This window comes from Callorhinus ursinus, unplaced genomic scaffold, assembly GCF_003265705.2.
Source record: "Callorhinus ursinus isolate GAN/ISIS: 27379988/994484 unplaced genomic scaffold, GSC_fseal_2.0 scaffold18, whole genome shotgun sequence".
NCBI classification, from domain to species: domain Eukaryota; kingdom Metazoa; phylum Chordata; class Mammalia; order Carnivora; family Otariidae; genus Callorhinus; species Callorhinus ursinus.
In genome coordinates, this window is record NW_027397080.1 from 9647482 (window position 1) to 9665403 (window position 17922).

Genomic DNA, 17922 nt, shown 5'->3' on the forward strand with positions numbered 1-17922 from the left:
CATGGAGGCCTGGGATGTGCACAGCAGTACACATGCAGACTCTTCTGGGCACGTGGGGCATATGACATATCTAGAGACACTCTTGGGATACTTACACATGGGAACACAGGACATATATTGACACATAGGTGCTCATGTTCAGACATCCTAGACTCCCATTTGGCATACTTGGCATATTGCTCTTCTCCCAGGCTCAAATCTTTCCCTCTCTTTTCAAGAAGCAAGCTTGCATTTGGAGTTGACGTTAAGAAAAAACTCAGGCCTGCCTCCTTTATTGACACAGCCACCCTCCTCCCAGCCTTTGGCAATCTCCTGCTCTGGGCCTGGCTGGGTGTTTGCAGAGTGGGAGAATACCTGCCTGGCACAAGGAGATGCTGAGGCGCCACCTGGTGGTTATACCTCACAACTGCAGCTCATGTCCCCCTTTCTCCCTCGCAGCTGAATTACCAAGAAGAGCAAGCTTGGTCTTGTTAAGTTAGCCTAGCCCCTTCCCCCACTCAGGAACCCAGAACTCTCTGAGCCATCACTCACTAAAGTACAGAGCACAGTCGGCCTTGTCTTATAAGTCTTTCTGCAGGGCTTGGCTCCTCCACCTCAGGAGGGTGAGTACTTCGAGAGCCCAGACCATAGGTGGTTGCCCCTTGCTCTGGGCGCTTCCCTTCTCTTACTACTTCCCCAGATGATCTCAGTCACTCCCATGACTTTAAGACTCTACACTGACAACTGCCAAATTTGTCACTCACCCAGACCTCTCTGAGCTCCAGACTGCAGAAAGCAACTGACCCCTGGATATTCCACAAGCAGCACAAACTCACCATTTACCAAAATGAGCTTGTATTTTGCATTAACCTGTTTCCCAGTGTTCCCGGTGACAGTGAATGGCCCCATTATCCACTTAGTGGCCCAGATCAGGTATCTAGGAGGGCTCTTTATCCCTCCTCACTTCCAGTTAATCACCAAGCCCTATTAACTAATTCCTACCTAGATTTTCTCCATCTTCACTGCCACCGGTTAGTTCAGACTTAGTACTTCCTCTCTGAGCTCCCTGCCTCAGTTGTCCCCCTTGCAGCCAGTCATCTTTCAAAAATGCAAACTGGATCACATTCAGTCCGCTAAAAAATCTCAGCATGATCCCACATTTAAGCCTCTGAGCACGACATGTCAGGACTTGGAAGATCTGGTGCATGCCCACTGGTCCAACCTCACCCCACTTCACACTCTCCGCTGTAGCAACAAGGAGCTACTTGCAGTTCTGAAACTTGCATGCCTGTATAGCAGCTGTTCCTCTGCTTGTCTACCTGGCAAGCCTCTCCTCACCCCCAGGTCTCAGAGCAAATGCTTCCTGAGCTTTCTCAGACTTACTCAGCCAGGCTGAGGGCCTCCTCATGCTCCAGCCATACTTTGCTCAGACCCCCCTAGAAGCAACTGATTACACCTCTAGGGACTGATGCCTTGTCTGTTTCCTCTCTAGATTTTATTTTATTTATTTTTTCCTCTCTAGATTTTAAGCTGCTTGACAGCAGGGTCTGTCTTTTCATGTTTTCCCCAGGGAATCCATGCTAAGAACATGACTTTCAGTACATCTAATAAATAATGTTCCTCTGTCTATGCGTAGCCAACCACAGAGAAGCACGTGGGACATGCTCAGTGAATGCTTATTGGCTTGAGGGCCTAGGTAGAGATGTCTGCCAAGTGTGGGCTGGGGGCTGGTCCGGTTCCGGTCTGGCAGCTTTGGCTCAGGCCTGGTGAACAGTGGGTGCTTGGCTCCAGCCTCCCCCTGAAGCTCTCAGGCCCCTTCCCCTTCTCACTTGGCATAGAACAGAGGTGAACAGAGGCGACCTGGGTGGCTCGGTCAGTTAAGTGTCTGCCTTCAGCTTGGGTCATGATCCCAGGGTCCTGAGATCGAGCCCCACAGTGAGCCCCACATTGGGCTCCCGGCACCAGGGAGCCTGCTTCTCCCTCTCCTTCTGCCACTCCCCCTGCTTGTGCTCTGTCAAATAAAATCTTAAAAAAACAAAAGACACCCAGAGGTGAACAGCTGGTTGCCTAAAAGCCATGTTTGGCCTGGAGATGTTGTTGGGGCAGCAGTGATTTCATTAAAAAACCCATTATCAACATTCAAAAATCAGATTTTGCATAAAAATGAGGGTTTCTGACTTGTCTTTAAAAATTGGAGGATATAGCAGTACTTGGTGGCCCTTCACGTCAGCTCTTCATTTGTACACAAGAGCCCCAAAGGCCCACTAGGCCTGGCCCCCTCAGCATTGGAGTTTGCCATCCTGCTCTCCAGGTGCAGGGTGTGGGCTGAGGAGTCCACGGCCTGCCCGGTCTTGGCTCTGACACTTACTAGCGCATCACCTTGAGCCAACCACCTGCTCATGTCTAAGTGTCTTCACCTGTAAAATCGGGATAATGCCTGTGTCACAGGATTCTCGGGCAGGCTACATGAGAGAACACTTGTGAAATGTGTGTGGCAGGGCATGTGCTCAGCAAATGGTAGTTGTGAGCTGCTAGAGTCTGGAAGGAAGAGAGAAGGTGCAGGACAGACCACACAAGGACCATCTTGTCACCAATGAACATTTATTGAGTGTCCGCATGTGCACAGCTTTGAACTTGGCGATCACAGAACGCACTGGGGGAGGGAAGGGGGGGTGGAAGCGAGGGATCAGGTTCGGGGGAGGGTCCCCCGGGGTTCCTAAGAAAGGTAGTCCCTGTTGGAGCCGCCAGTCGCGTCTCTCTGCAGAGAGGAATCCTAAGCAGGGGTGGGAATTAGAGCCAGGCACTGCGATGGTGATGGGGTGCAATCACTAGGGAAACATGCGGATTCTGGGGAAGTGTCCCTCCTGTTCCTGGCTCCAGCAAAGCCAGATGGCACTAGGGGGGACAGGGATCAGATGCTCAGGTGTCCAAACAGGGATAAGGACAGGCAAAATAAATAAACCCCCAACCCCCATCGTCACTCTCCTGTAACATGACACAAAAGCTTAGAGGCCAGGGCCTAAGGACTCCTGGGTCCCCTCAAGGAAGCTCAGGTGGAAGGAGGTTTCCCCACCCCCATACCAGGCTTGTCTGCCCCAGGATTTCCTGGAAGGATGGGGCAGTTCAGACCCTGGGTCATTGATTTTGATAGGAAGAACTATGATGTCGGTGGCCTGAGTCTGCTCTCTGCCCAAGGGGCCGAGGGCAAGAGCCGAATGGCCAATTTGAAGGACGTGGACCTGGGAGGCTACAGGGGTCACCACAGCCTAGGGGAGCCCACGCCCTGGCCGGCAGGGCACATGGGCTAAGGCAGCCAAGTTCCCGCCAGCCCTATCCCACCCCGGGGCCTCCCTCCCCTGGAGGAGCCTGACAGAGGGCACAATGACGACACCCAGTGCCCCCCTCCCTGGGGGGCTGCTCCAACCTTCCCCGGCCTGACAGGGACAGCCACGTTGATTTCCAAGCAATCCCTGCCCCCACGGGGGCCCAGGAGGCTGGACGCAGTTCCTTACACTTGAGGGGTGGGCACCCTGCCCTTGCCCTCAGAAAAGCCAGAAAGCTGGGGTGTTGGGGGGGGAGCTTGGGGAGGGGGGGCCCAGTTTGGGGGCTTCAGGGAAGATGCCTCCTCCCTCTTTCCCTTGCTGCCCACCCCCCCGCCCCGGGTCTGTCCCCAGTGGACACCCGCTCAGGGCTCCGACAGGCACTGCTCCAGGGCGGCCATGCGGTAGTGGCTGGCTGTCTCCTCACCTGCCTGCAGCCGCATGGCCTCCCGGCACAGCCGGTTGGCCCGTGCCAGCTCCACCAGGACGCCCTGATAGGCGGCCACCATCTCGGGCTTGACAGAGCTGGGGCTGACGCTGCCGAGCAGCTGGAGCAGCTCCTGTGGCCAGCGGGAGCGCAGGGCAGCGGGCGCCAGCCAGGGCAGCAGCGGCACGCAGCCCGTGAAGGCCTGCATGCCCAGGAACCAGAGCTCCTGCAGGTCGGCCCAGATGCCCTCGTAGTCGGGGGACAGCACCAGCACCGCCTGGTCCGAGCCGGGCGTGGCCCGCGCCACGTGGGACTGTGATAGGAAGAGGATGGCGGCCGCGAAGAAACCTCGGGAGGCTGGCGTTCCCTGCATAGCTGGAAGGCAAGGGGGGCAGAGGGCGCGTGAGGCCGGCAGGCTGGCTGCTCTCCCGGGCCCTTGCCTTCCCCTCTTGTGCGGACACCCTCCGGGAGCCCCAAGCACAGCCTGCCGTCAGCCTGCCTGGGCTCAAGCCCTACCTTGGACTTCACGGGGTGACCTTGGGTAATCCACTTTCCTGGCTCTCGTTTCCCTACTTGCAAAACGGGGCCAACAGTGCTAATCTTAGAAATCCGTTGTGAGAATTAAATGTAATAATCTTGGTACACTCAACTTCAGGGTCAGCCCTTCCTGCAGCCAGGGTAGAGAGGGGAGCGTGGCTGGGCCTAGAGAGCTCCTCCCGGGGAGGGCGGTCGCACCAATTTGATTCTTGGGCCAGAAGAGGGCGCCAGAGGGGGGGGGCCAGGAGCTGGTGACGGGGCTTTGCCTATTGGCCGTGCAGGGGCTCACCCCTGTACTCCAGACCCTCTCGGGGAGGCTGTCAGTCCAACCTGGTGGCATTTGTGGGTGAACAGCACTGAGGCCCTACTCCGGGGCGGCTCGGGGTCCACTAGGACATGCTCCCTTCCCACCTGCTGGGGGACCCTGCTGGGATCCCCCCCCCCCCCCCCCCCCCCGCACAAGGACCAGAGAGACAGCTGAGGGTACAGGCTCCATACGCCCTGTTCCCGGGCATCTGCTCAGCTCCTCCAACCTGACAGATGGGGCACAGGGAACAGGCGGGGACAGAGGGACCCAAGCAGACACCCACAGCCCAAGTGGGAGACACGGAGGGCAGGCAGGGGCTGGAGGGACGTCCCCCCACCCCCACCCCGCACACACCCAGAGGGAGGCAGGGATGCGGAGAAGTATGTGCAGAGGTGCACCAAAGTGCTGAAGCCTGTCACGAGGGAGGTGAGGTGTTGAGCAGAGAAAAACCTCAATGGGAGGAATCAGGTTTCTGACTCAAGGCCTGGGTGGGGGCGGCTCCACCTTGAAAACCCTGGATTCAGACTCCTTGGGCTGCTGGGCACTCCAGGTGCCTATGCCTCTGCCTCCGAGCGGGCCTGTACTTACACCCACTAGATGTACTTCAAAGTCTTCAGAAGAAAGAGAATGTTATCATTTGTGGAAAAGGGTGGGGTAGGGTGGGGGATGGAGACACACTTGAGAGATTTCCTCTCGACTGGAAAATTCTGTTAAAACCATTCCTTGAAAATGGGGACTTATGCCCAGAAGACAACAGGTCCACCCAGATCTTTTGCCCCTATCTATTAGGCCTGGGTCCCCGGGGCTTACCTGGCGAGGTGCTGAGGAGCCGGGCCATGAGGAGGCCCAGGGTGGCCACATTGGCAGCCAGAAGCAGCCTTCCATGCTGCTGCACTAGTGCGGGCAGTGATGTCATCAGGGTGTTCATGAGAGATGTGAAGCAGGCATCTCGCCTGGGGAGAAAGGGAAGGAAAGATGGGGGAGGGGGGCTGACTGAGCTAGACCAAGGCCTGGGAACACCTGGGATTCTCGGCTCCCAGTTTCACCAGGCAGGGTTTGGCAAGAAATGAGGCAGCAGGGTTAATAGTTAACTGTGGGCCCATTCATGACCTCTGAGGAGCAGAGACTGGATTATGGCTGGAGCAGGTAGACATGCCCAGAGGGGTTCCAGACATGCCAAATCCTTGTGTGGGGTGGCTCTATTCTGAGAGCCTTTCATTCTAACACTAACAGGAACCCATGGGCACAGGGAAGCAAAGTCGAGACGGAGATCTGAGGCAAGTCTGAGCAGCCCCCCTTGCTTCCTCCAACCTCCTCCCCGGCCTCACTTGATCAGCCCTGGTGCGGTGACCACAAGGTTGAGGAAGATGTGACAGCAGGTCTGCAGGCCGATCTCCACGCTGTCAGGCAGCACTGAGGTATCGTGGCCCGGGGATGTGAGTTCCCACTGCTGCAAGAAATACTTGCAGAGAAGTGAGGGGGCTCCCTCCTTGATCAGGATCTCCCGGGGCCCATCTTCGACAGTCAGATGGCACCAGCCGGGCAGAAGGAGCCTGGGGGTGTGGAAGGAACAGATGTGTAAGGGGTGGGGACAGATGAAGGTACAAGGATTCCCTTTTTTGGGGCATCCCACCGGGAAGAAATGAAAGCAGGGGAAAAGGACCCGGCCTTTTGGGTCCCGTAGAGAACGCCCATGCTGTGGTGCCTTGCGGGCCTGGGCTCAAACTCGGGCTCTGCCACGTGGTGTGCGTGTGGGCCAGTTACTTTAACCTTGAGTCTCAGTTTGCTCATCCTGAAGATGCGGATGAGACTTCTCTCATAGATTTGCTGTGTGGACCGGATGAGATTGTTTGGATAAAGGGTAGAGCAAAATGCCTGGCGTGTAGTAACTGCTCAATAAACGTGAGTTCTCTATAGACAGATCTGGGCCGGGCAAGTTAAGACTTGTCCTGCGGGAACAACCGCACCCCCCCCCCCCCCGAAACCAGAAATAATCCTAAAGGAAATCTCATGCCCCAATCAGGAAGCCTGGCACAGACCAGTCGGGGGTGGGGGGGAGCAGACGTGTCCCCCTGTGACACTTTTCTTTAGAACAGTCTGGCTGGACAGACTAACTACAAACTCACCGGAGAGCATCCCCTGGCCAGGTGGGCCCTGGGGTGGTGGGGGAGATGGCCAGGGTGGCCACCTGCTGGGAGAGGTCATTCGCCTCCTCAGCCTCCTCGTAGAGGGTCTTGGCGTAGCGCACAAGGAAGGGCAGCAGCTGGCAGACCTCCTTGCGCAGGGACGAGGTCTCCTCGGCCAGCCAGGCCCCCAGGATCCGCACCGAAGCAAACACAAAGGGCTCCTTCTGCTTCTCTGGCCCCACCTGTTGCCACGGGACCCCCGTGAGATGGAGCAGGACCAGAGGCCCTCCCCGGCCGGGACAGCATGCCGGCCAGCCTAGGAATACCACAACTAGCAGGGAATTCTGGCCTGAGAGCCCTTCAAAGGGGGGGCCCCGGGTCCCCAGCACCTGGTGCATGGCAAAGACACACCCAACAGGGGCCTGGCACAGAGCAGGCCCTCGGGGCATGTGTGCTGAGGGAACTGGACTTCAGACAACATGTCCCCACACTCCCTGGGGCTCAACTCGGCCCCCCCACCTCTAAAGTAGCTCATGGCTCCAAGGTAACTCACAGGTCCCAAGCTAACCAGACACTCCCTCTATAGCAGCTCTGACCTGGGAGGAGTTAGCTGAACCTCTCCAGAGGTCAGGAACCAGCAGCCCCGCTCCTTTGCCTGGCTCTGGTACAAGTCTGCATGTGCAGGTGCATGAAACAATGCGAGAGGTTGAGCGGAACAGACTGCTTCGATTTGGTGTGCGTGTGTACCGGGGGGAGGGTTGTGAGTGGGAAGTCACTGTGTTGTGTGTGTGCGTGTGTGTGTACTGTGATGTGAGTGCACATATGGTGTGTGGTATGGTGCTTGTGTGGAGGCTCGGCGGGGGGAGGGAGAGGGAGGCTCGGCCACACTACTCCCGGGAGTGCTGCAGGATCAGCCCTCAGAGTGGGCATCTTGCCCTCGCCCCATTCCGTTCCGCTGCTGCCATACCGCAGTCCCCCTTTGCCTTGCCTTCCGCCCCGGCCCCATCCCTGACACTAGGCTCCCGCTGTGGGCCGCTGTACCCTCACCTGCTGCAGATAGTGGATGACAGCCCCGATGGCCTCCTTCATAATGCTCACGAGCTGCACCTTCTGTGGCTCCTTGAGCAGCGACTGCTCACAGCGGGTGCATTCCTGGATCCCCAACTCCATGAGGGCATAGCAGGCGGTCACCACATCCTCTTTTACTTCTGTGCCTGTCTCCTCCAGAGCCAGCCGTACCTCCACACACGCCAGATTCACCAGCAGGGCCAGGAACTTGCTCCCGGAGCTGCCCGCTGGGATCCAGTCGGAGCCGCAGGCATGCGCCAGGCGGGCTGCCAGCTTTAATGCGGGGTTGCGCTGCCAGGAGCTCAGCTTGCTGCCCAGGATGCGTGCCAGCCCGGCCTGCAGATCCCGGAGGCATTCCGAGGGCACGGTTGTCGGGGGCAGGAAGAGGGGCAGCAGTTGGCAGAGCTCGAATTTGCTGGCATCCTCGGCTTTCTGGAAATCTTCACTGAGGCCCCGCAACACAGCCAGGAGGTCAGGCTCCGCCTCCTTCCAGCACTGGGTCTCAGCAGCTGCCAGCAGGCCCACTAGAAGTGCCAGGGCCTGGTCAAAGCCATAGCCGTGCCCCAGGTATGCTTGACACAGGGCGGACACGGTGCCCCCAGCAATGAGGTGCCGGGGCCCACGGGGTGTGCCCGCCACAGCTGTCAGGCACTGGTAGGTGTCATCGATCATGGAACGGCGAGCAGCATCATCCGGGTCCCCCCGGGCAGTGAGGAAGGTGCTAAGGATGGGGATCTTGTTCAGGACCTGGGGATGGGCGGCCAGTTCAGGGTCACTGCAGAAGCAGGCCAGTAGAGCCACACCCAGGGCTCGGAGAACATGGTCAGGGCAGCCATCTGGCGCCTCCTTGGTGGTCAGGAGACGATTGGGGAAGGTGAAGCCTACAGCGTCGAAGATCCGCCGTCGAGTTTTGGCATCGATGTCACCTGCTTTGACTGCCTTGGTCACCTAAGGGGGGTATGTGCTATCAGCAGGATGAAAGGAAGACTGCCCTCTGCACCCTGGGGCGCTGACCATTAGCAAGATTAGGTCATGGAAGGCGACTCGCACTGGGGGCCAGAGGTCATTTCATCCAGCTCCTCTCTCCCCTGGGAGACAAGACGATTGTGACCTCTGGGATACCTCATCTGTTATTATCTCCACAGAAGGGAGGTTCTGCCGTTTCATTACCTGGTCATTTGGGAAGTTCTTCCTGATATCTAATCTAAGATGCCGACAACCTGAGTTGGGCTTAGAGCTCAGTTTAAAATCTCCCATGGATTTAGGGTCTCTCCCTAATTGCTCCCCACAGAGAAGCCTCGGATCCATTCCCACCACCTTCTCAGGGGAAATGGCTCCTGAGTCTCGCCACTCTGCCTGTCAAAACATTTCCCCGTACATTTCACCTCAACACCTCCTCTGCTGCAGTGTGAGCCCTTGACTCTGGAGCCTTCTCCCTGTTGCCATGGCAAACAAGCAGCGACTGTACTCCCTCCTCCCTTCACCCCCCACACATCAACCCCTCCTTCCCAGCACTGCAGCTCCTGCTCTGCTGGCCCCAGCTTGGTTGTTCCAACAGGGCTAAGCCCCAGACCAGCATCTTCACCCTAGACCTACCCACTGCCATCCGGGCCATCCTCTGGGACCCCTTCCCAGTTACTTCTGGTTCTGCTACTCTCTCCACCCCCAGAGCAAGCATCCCCAGCCCTCAAGTACTCTGCACTAGTTACTACCTGCTGCTGTCACCCTATGAGTCAGCTCCCATCTGCTCTGGGACGCCCCAGAGAGCAGACCCAGGCAGCCTCCTCCAAGGCTCCCAGGGCCCCAGGCCTTATTCAGCCCCATTTTCCCCTTTGCCCCCATACTCAGGGGGAGCAAAGAAGAGTCCAAAGGTAGGCATCTGGGGCCTTCTTTGGTGCCTCCAGGAATGCCAGCACCACCTATGTATCCTTGGGGACTTTTTGTCCCCATTCCTAGGGGGTCCAACCACCCAGCCCTTCCCACCTCCCGATTTTCAGTCAGTTCCTTACTAGCAGCAGGGCAGCAAACTGCTCGCTGTCATTCTTGGCCTCACGGAGGGCTCCCAGGTAGCGCTCCAGGGTGGGGTTTCGGCTCTCTGCCTGGTTCAGAGCTGGCTCACAATCCGAGGCCATGATGCCCGCCTTGCCCAACTGTGAACACAAGAGGGACTGAGCATCCCTCTGCAGAGGAGGGGTGGGGGTGGGAGTGGAGGATGGAGGGAGGGATTAGCACAGAGGGAGGGACCAGGAGGGATGGGGTGCACAAGACTGACCTCCCTTGTGGCAGCCCCTTAAAGGCACTGGACCCTCAAGTCCTTAGGGGTGAAGAAGGGACCCTGGTCCAAGGTCACCTCCAGAAAGCGGGAAGGAAGGGCCATGCATCCTGCTGCTCAGCTGGACAGCTCTCCTTACCAATTTCCCAGGAGTGGGAGGGGGCTGGCCCCACTGCTCAGCTGGCCCCTGGCACCAGAGGCCTGGTTTCATCTCCCTCCACCCAGGCATACCAGGAGGGAGTGGTGAGGACAGACAGGAAGGAATGGAGACATACATGGGTGAAGTTCGATTATCCGGACTCAGGCTGACATGAGGGAAAAGGGCATCCTAGGTTTCCCTTCCCCTCCCCTCTCCAGAACAGACAGAAGACAAGCTTCAGCAGAAGTGAGGACGCAGGGTGCTGACCAGGGAAGGCTTGGAGGCCCCTCTGGGGACCCCACCCCTCCAGCCAGGGCTCTCAATCGCCCCCGCAGGCTCCTTGCCTCCTCTCCTTTCCCTCCCTCGGGCAGAAGCTGCAGCTGCAGCAGCAGCAGCAGCACCAGCAGAAGCACCAGCAGAAGCACCAGCAGAATTAACCCTTTGCGTTCCCTCTCCTCACCCTCCCCGCCCCGCTACCAGCCTGTGGATGCCGGCAGAGGCTGGAGAAGCAAGAAGGGGTCCCGGGCAGCTCCCAGGACAACGGAGAATCCAAAAGCCGGATAATCGAAGCGGGGCTGCTGAGATGGGGAGATGAGAAGGGGAAGAGGGTTCCTGGCGGTCACCACCTGTCCCGCCGCAGCCAGGTCACAACACGACATTGATGAAGTCACGACAGGGCGGCGATGAGATCACACTTCACGATGGCGCGGTGATGTCACGGAGAGATCACGGCAAAAATCACGACATGGACAGCCCCCAAAGATGACAGGGCAAATTAAAGATATATATATAGGTATATACTGAAAAGGGCTGTGACAAAATGGAGTCTCGACAGAGCACGATGATGTCGCGATATGGAGCGATGGAGTCGCGATAGGGTCCCCGGGGTGTGTCGGCATCGATCAGCGCCGGCTCGGCGAGGCCCCGGCTGGGATGCAGGGGAGGGCCTGAAGGGGGCTGAGCTCACCAGGCTGCGGCCCCGAGCGGCGAAATCTTCTCCGAGCGCGACGCTCCGGGAGCCTGGGGCCGCTGCTCACGCCGCTTTGCCCACTCCCGGCTCCAGGCGGCTGCAGCTCCACCCCCACCCCCGCAGCTCTCTCGACCAATCCGCGGCACCTTCACTCCGGGCTCTGGCCAATGGCACGCCTGGGCGTTAAGCCGTAGGGGGTGCTGCCGTTGCCGCCATCTTGCTTGTGGGTATTGCCCGAGTCTGGGGCCTGGGGCTTGCAGAGGGCCGGCGAAGGAGCACACTTCCTGTGAAGAGCGGGAGGCGACGGCTTGGGGGCCCAGGTTCCTTCGCTCGTGCGTAGTTCTGTCCCTCAGCGCTGCCCCTCCTCCCCCTCGGGCTCGCGGCTGGAATTGAGCTTCCGGGGGGGGGGGCGGGGGGCTCAGGAGGACTGGTTAGCATGAAGAGTGTGTTTCCGGGTTGAGCCCGGGGAGGTGGGAGGAGGCGGTGTTTCCGGCCGCGGTCGCTGTCCTGGGAGGCTGAGGCGAGAGGGAGCTGTCCGGGTGGGGAGCCCGCACTACCTTCTTCCTTTTCCTCCTCCTCCTCCTCCGGGTGAGGGGAGCGAAGGTTGGGGCCCCGACCCCATGGACCGGGAGGAGGCGGAGGCTGCCGAGAGCCGGGGCCCCGCTGTGTGGCCCTGAGCCCCGGTAGGTGGCCGGGGGCGGCTGGCTGCCAGGCCGAGGGCCACGAGCTCAGGGGAGGGGCAAGCGGGACGGGCTGTTTCTGAGGGTGCGCTGGCCGGGTGTTGGGACCCGGAGGTGGCGCTCCTGGCCCGGCCGGGGCAGCCAGCTGCTTCTGGCTTTTTGCAGGTGCGGAGCTCGAGTCCCAGGCTGAACCCCGTTTCTCTCGGGCCCGGGCCTGGTCATGCAGCCATCCTCCATCCCTTGACAGACTGACCGGGCTCGGGGCGCCGCTGTCCTTCCTCCCTCGACTTCTGCAGCCTCGCCCTTAGCTGCTGTCTCTTGTGTTTGGTCTCCCCACCAAGATAGAAAGTTGATGCAGAATAAGGGGGGCGGGGCTGAGCACGGTGTGTAAATTACCATGCGAAACCTGCCTTCTTCCGGACTTAGAAAATTCTTTCCCGCGGAGGGGTTCTGTGGTGTCTACACAGTGAGCACAAAGGTGAAACGAAGGAAGTCAAAAGAGAAAACCTCAGGCGGTTCTAGGAAAGCTTTTCCTTCTCTCGCCTCCTGGTGCTTGTGCTCAACCACCATAGATGCAGTTAGTGAAGAGCATTAGCTGACTGTCCTTGTGCTTTCTTCTGTGATTAACAGACTGGGAGCTAGGAACAAATTGGAAAGACGACCTCCCAGAACAATCTGTTCATTTTTCCAGCAATTTGGAAAACAATGTCTGCATATACAAGCAGTTATTCATGGCAGTCTGTTCTGTAACTTTCCCAAATATCTTGAGACTTTTTTTTTTAAAAAAGAGCTTTATTCTTGAGAGCTTGTTGATTACTCATACCAGCTGAATAGGCTGTTTCAGACTTGCTCTGTCGTTGTTCAAACATATCTTATCGCTGTGTACATAAATGGAGTTCCACGTATGTAGCTGACAGACTGAACTATGATACATCCCCCATCAACCTGAAGTATTAAGTAAACATTACCCCCTGCTCTGTCTGAACAGCTGCTGCAACAGAGTGCTTTTATTTTGGATGTACTTGTAACGCCCTAAATGCCAAAACTATTGCAAGCTTTTCTAGATTTTCGTTTGTCAGGTATTGTGGGGGTGTGTGTTCTCTCCCTGGGTTTTTACCCTTTGATTCTATAACAAACCGTTTGGATCTTGGTGATGTGTTGTTCTTGCCTCTAGTCAGCAAGGCTTTGACGACCCAGTAGTGATTTGTGCCCTTAGGCAATTGTAGGTTTATTTCAGAGGCATGGCTGGTTGGGAGTTCACCTGAAAAGAGCTCTGCCTCTCTCTTATGCAAGGTTTGTAAGACATTGCACTTCTAATCAGCTTGCTAATTCAATGGTGTTTATTACTCCCATTTTCAAAACCTATTCATTTCTTTTATGCTTCTGTCGCCCACCTGTCATGCCATTGATGACAGGTGTTGAGTCACTTTGAGTTTAAATCCTTTTGTGGTAGGCAGAAACGTGTTGGGTAAGATCCGTGCACACACACACACACACACACACATGCACACTCGCTGTTCCATCTTGGGAGGCTAGAGAAGTTGCTGGATAGACTTTCTAACTTAGGCTCCATTTCATAATCTCTTGAACATGTCACTGGCCCACACATCTTTCAGCTCCCTGCTTCCTAACATAGAACTTCAAAACTACTAGAAATCAGAATGGATGGAAGTGAATGAGAAAGAAGTCCTTCAGATGCTTGAGGCTTGGTGAAAGCCTTTTCTTGGGTGGGCTGTACCTCAGTTTTGCAGCTGTGTGTGTGTGTCTGTGTGTGCATGTGTCTATTTCCTGGTATTAGTCAATTTTGATAGCCAACCCATGTGATGCCAATCTCCTTGTATGCTGGCTGCGGTTGGGGGTTGGAGTCATTTGCCACACGTGGGTGACAGGTGCACATTTAGGACAGAAGAATTTGAATTGCTTCAGAACCCAACCAACCCTCATGGTATTGCCAAAATTTATACAATGTAGGGAAGTTGTATAAGAGAGATGAAACGGATGAAAATCATTTTTTCTCTGGAAGGGACCTAAATTATCCAGCTCCTAGATTCCGGAGTAGCCAGCATAATGTCTAGCACATAATAAGGACTGTGCAAATATTTGTTGAGTGTATCTATGAATTCAAGTCAGGGATTGCAAATGATTCTAGGGATCAGGGAGGTGACATCAAGATGTAACTTGGATAGATTTTTAAGATCATAGTGGCGGGGCAGTAGTAAACTGGAGAGTGCATGTGTTTCCTAAAGACAGTCACATGAAAATATTTTTTAAAGCACAGCTAGACAAAACTCTCAGGTGTGCACCTCTATAGTCCAAACTCTTCATAGATAAAGTGTGTTTGGTCAGAGTCAGAAAGCTCTTAGTAGCAGAACTGGAACTGAAACTCAGATCTTCTTTTCTTTAGGCTGGTGCTTTTTCCATTCTTCCACACAGGTGATTTACTGTTAGCTTAGAAAATAATAGAATGTAAAATGTTTCAGTTTTACAGTGGATTCATTTCATATCCCTTGCTATGTTTTTATCCTGATAATTGTAGGCTTTGTCAAGGCTCAGGTTTAAAATTTACGGGCAGGTATGAGCAGTGAAAGACAAACTTGAAATTTCTCTTCCCCCTTATCTGTCACATTCTCTAGCACTCTACATTTCCAGGAATCAATTATTAATTACTTGGCATATAATTTCTTCCCTTTCTGTCTTTATAGTGAACTGGTTCCGCCTGTCTGGAAGGCCATGGAGAAGAGGCTGGGAGTCAAGCCAAGCCCTGTTTCCTGGATTTTATTGGGATTTTGTTGGCAGATATCCATGAAATGGTTGAGAAGCCTTTACCTGTTTTATACTTGCTTCTGCTTCAGTGCTCTGTGGTTGTCAACAGGTACCATGTTCTTTATAGATTTAAGATAAAAAGGGCACTCTTTGTGAGTCTTTCAGTTCATATTAAAGACTAGTAGGAGGCAGAAAACTAATCTGCTAATTGACAGAAATGGTCATCCTTTTGTGTTTTGTTTTGTTTTAAGATTTTATTTATTTATTTGAGAGAGAGAGAGAGAGAATGAGAGCGCACAAGCAGGGGGAGCGGAAGGCAGAGGGAGAAGCAGGCTCCCTGCTGAGCAAGGAGCCCGATGTGGGGCTCAATCCTAGGACCCTGATATCATGACCTGAGCCAAAGGCAAATGCTTAACCAACTGAGCCACCCAGGCATCCCAATGGTCATCCTTTTGGTGGACATTTAGTTTGTTGGGTTTATTTGTTTTGGAAACACAAAATTGGGTTCTTTTTTATAAAGGGGAATTGGCATGATCATTTTAAGATTTGGTGAAGATGTAATGAAAAGAAAAATATTTGAAAGTTGGAAAGACCTGGGTCCTGGAGCTGGATGTTTCTACTTAATAACTGTGAAACCTTGAGCAAGTTACCTATTGTCTGTAAAGAAGGATAAGATTTACCTTATAGCTTGATATGAGAGACACTGTTGTTAAAGTCTGTTGTACAGCCCTGTGAACATAGGTGCTCAGTAAGTGATACTTTGCTTCCTTTCCTAAAGGAATCTTCACTTGTAGGAAGTGAAGCCTAGTGAAGTGTGTTCCTTGCTTTTTGTATAGAAAGGGGATATGCTGATAGATTTCATAAAGTATGCTTTCCTCGTAGAGATTATTTTGCCAGGCTAGAACCTCTTGCCAGGAAAGAGTGTGAAGAAGGTTAAATTTCAAAGAGTCCTCTTTCTTTCTGTCATTTTTTTCTTTCAATTCTTTTGTTGACGTTCTTTTCGGAGTATGGAATGTGAGAGAACAGCAATTTCAGAAAGACTTCTCAATATGCTGCCATTCTGGGTGGTGACAAAAGCCTTGTGTTGTAGAGTCCACTGTCTGGGATAACTAATCAGCCTTTTGCTCCTATAATTCCAAAGATTTCTGTTGCTTTCCTAAAGGAATTGGTGGTCACGATCTAGAGAATCAAGTAATTACTGTATTTAGCAATTTTAGTAACATCAGCTTTGGGGTTTTTGTTGTCTTGCAGTGGTGGTTGATGATTGCATAATTATAGCAGTGGAAATTGCAATTGACAGAAAGCTGACCTAAATGTTTTTTTACCCAGATGATGCTTTGCTGGGACACTAACTATTTCAGGCCAACACTTTATGTAAGATCATTTGAGTTAAATAAGTAACTGATTTAGCACTATCAGAGTAGGAAAATCGCATTTTTTGAAGAGTACCTACCAAATACCAGGCCCTTGGTTATAAACATTACATATCTTATCTCACTTAATCCGATGATAGTCCTAAAACAGATAGTTTTAGTTTCATTTTATACATAAAGAAATTGAGGCCCAGAGAGGCAAAATGACTTGACCAGGATCACACAGCAAGAACACAGCAGAGCCAGGAGTCTAAATCCACGTCTGTTCACTCAATAGCCTGTGCTCTTTTTCTTCTGCTATTCTGCCTTCCAACCACAGGTAATCTTTTGGAGGACCAAAGACAGTTTTTTACGCTGAACCATGATGAGCAGCTTGTTATTTGAGGAATTCCATGTACAGGGGAGGGAGAAGCATTTCTGAGTGTTTCTGTATTTGTTGTCTAGCATTTGGTTAAACAGAGTACTGTTGGCTTACTGGGCTAGGCTTTAATATCCCCTCAGCTGTGTGCTTAACGACAGTGAGCAGATTGAGTATAGAGGTGCAAACGTGGTATAGGAGTGGTTCTGGTGGGGATTAGATTGTACCAGTTTCATTTTAGAGAAGTTTGGAGTTTCTACCATGGAAGAACCAAGAACTATGTGTGTTCAAACTGAGGGAACATGCAGGTAACACATGACAGACAGAATTGTTACGTATTTTAATTTATCAGAACTTTTTCACATCAGTTTTTTAACAAACATAACATCTTAATAGAAAAAAATGAATAAATGACAAAGAGAGAAAAAAAGATATGTACAGGGAGTACCATAAATAAGAAATTAAAATGATTTATAAGCATTTAAAAAATGTACATTCTCAGTATTAACCAAAAAACTGCACATTAAATTTTTTTCTAACTGAGTAATCTTGGTGCCCAATGTGCGGGTCAAACTCACAATCCCAAGATCAAGAGTCCCATGCTCCACCAACTGAGCTGGCCAGGGGCCCCCAAAGAACCTCAGATTAAAACGAGAGATCATTTTTTAGCTTATCATATTGATGAAGATCAAAGTAAATAAATTTAGTGCTGCCTAGGGGTGATGTGATTGCCCTCATACTGTGCTGGGAAGTTTGAACAGAGAACTTTTGGCGTAAATATCGAGATCCTTAAAAAGTTAATATCGTTTGACCTGGTAATTCCCCTTTTAGGAGTTTATGTCAAGGATATATTTAGATGGTTGTGAATGAGAACATTCATCAACACTCATTTCTTCTACGTTGCAAAACATTGCCACAACCCGCCCAACAGTAGGAGCATGGTGAGATTATGGCATGTCGACACGTGAAATGTTATTCAACTTCAAAATTCACAGTTTAGAAGAATAAGTACATGGGAAATGCTCTTAATGTTCAATGATAAAAGCAGGATATACAACTGCACATTCACGATGGTGCCCATTTTGTGAAAAGAGAAAAATACTTTTGTATAATAGAAAGTCTGAAACAAGATACATAATTAAATGTTTATATATTTTTTTGAGTAGTGGAATTATTATCTGTGTATAGTTTTTGTGTTTTCCAGATCTTTTTTCTGTGTACATGTATAACTTTTTAAATAAAGGTGGGAGGAACCTACCCGAAACCTGAAAAAGCAACAATAAAATAATAGCAGCAAAAACCTGGCATTGGCAGCCTGGGTCAGTTTTTATCTACTTGTGAGTTCAGTTTTTAACCGAGCTCTTAAATTTTCTCTAATAAGATACATTCTTGTTTGTTTGCTGTTGTTATTTAGCTTATGGGTTATATGGATTATTCCTGAAAAACTAACCAAAATAAGGCAGCTCTCTTGTTATTCCTATTTACTACTTGGCAGTTTACTCCATCTCTGTCAGAACCCCAGGCACCCACTGACTTACATATAGTGAGCTTGTTTTTGATTTTAGCTTCTGGGTTCAGTGTGGAAGCCCCCTGCTAGAAAGCA

General features: G+C 52.7%; 2 protein-coding genes across 12 annotated transcripts in view; one reads left to right on the forward strand and one right to left on the reverse strand.

Moving 5' to 3' along the window:
* Nucleotides 1-2558: 2558 nt before the first annotated feature.
* Nucleotides 2559-11377, reverse strand: NCDN (neurochondrin). 4 transcript variants are annotated; one of them, XM_073902932.1, is made up of 8 exons: nucleotides 11143-11377; nucleotides 10657-10753; nucleotides 9774-9914; nucleotides 7744-8712; nucleotides 6697-6938; nucleotides 5899-6123; nucleotides 5381-5523; nucleotides 2559-4101 (listed from the first exon to the last, which is right to left on the reverse strand). In XM_073902932.1, exons 3-8 carry the CDS (start codon nucleotides 9894-9896, stop codon nucleotides 3665-3667), a joined length of 2139 nt encoding a protein of 712 aa, XP_073759033.1. In that variant the 5' UTR covers nucleotides 9897-9914; nucleotides 10657-10753; nucleotides 11143-11377; the 3' UTR covers nucleotides 2559-3664. The 4 variants fall into 4 exon arrangements, with proteins under 4 accessions (XP_073759033.1, XP_073759032.1, XP_073759034.1 ...); XM_073902931.1 differs by lacking the exon at nucleotides 10657-10753; XM_073902933.1 differs by lacking the exon at nucleotides 10657-10753 and having other exon boundaries at nucleotides 9774-9944.
* Nucleotides 11345-17922, forward strand: part of KIAA0319L (KIAA0319 like) — a 98457-nt gene continuing 91879 nt past the window's right edge. The window contains exons 1-2 of one of the 8 annotated variants that reach the window (XM_073902925.1): nucleotides 11380-11477; nucleotides 14528-14697. In XM_073902925.1, coding sequence (XP_073759026.1) covers nucleotides 14556-14697 — 142 coding nt within the window. In that variant the 5' untranslated portion in view covers nucleotides 11380-11477; nucleotides 14528-14555. Of the gene's footprint in view, nucleotides 11478-11608; nucleotides 11829-12922; nucleotides 13119-14527; nucleotides 14698-17922 lie in introns of those variants that run through there. The other 7 variants (XM_073902926.1, XM_073902924.1, XM_073902928.1 and 4 more) reach the window with 7 other exon arrangements.

What these genes read in the sequence shown, in the direction of transcription:
- NCDN (XM_025856720.2), bottom strand. Translation starts at nt 10,834, where the DNA reads ATGTCGTGTTGTGACCTGGCTGCGGCGGGACAG. An exon ending in AGTTTGCTGCCCTGCTGCTA is followed by an intron (nt 8,713 to 9,773) that starts GTAAGGAACTGA and finishes TACCCCCCTTAG; the next exon opens with GTGACCAAGGCAGTCAAAGC. An exon ending in GCTCCTCAGCACCTCGCCAG is followed by an intron (nt 4,102 to 5,380) that starts GTAAGCCCCGGG and finishes CTTGCCTTCCAG; the next exon opens with CTATGCAGGGAACGCCAGCC.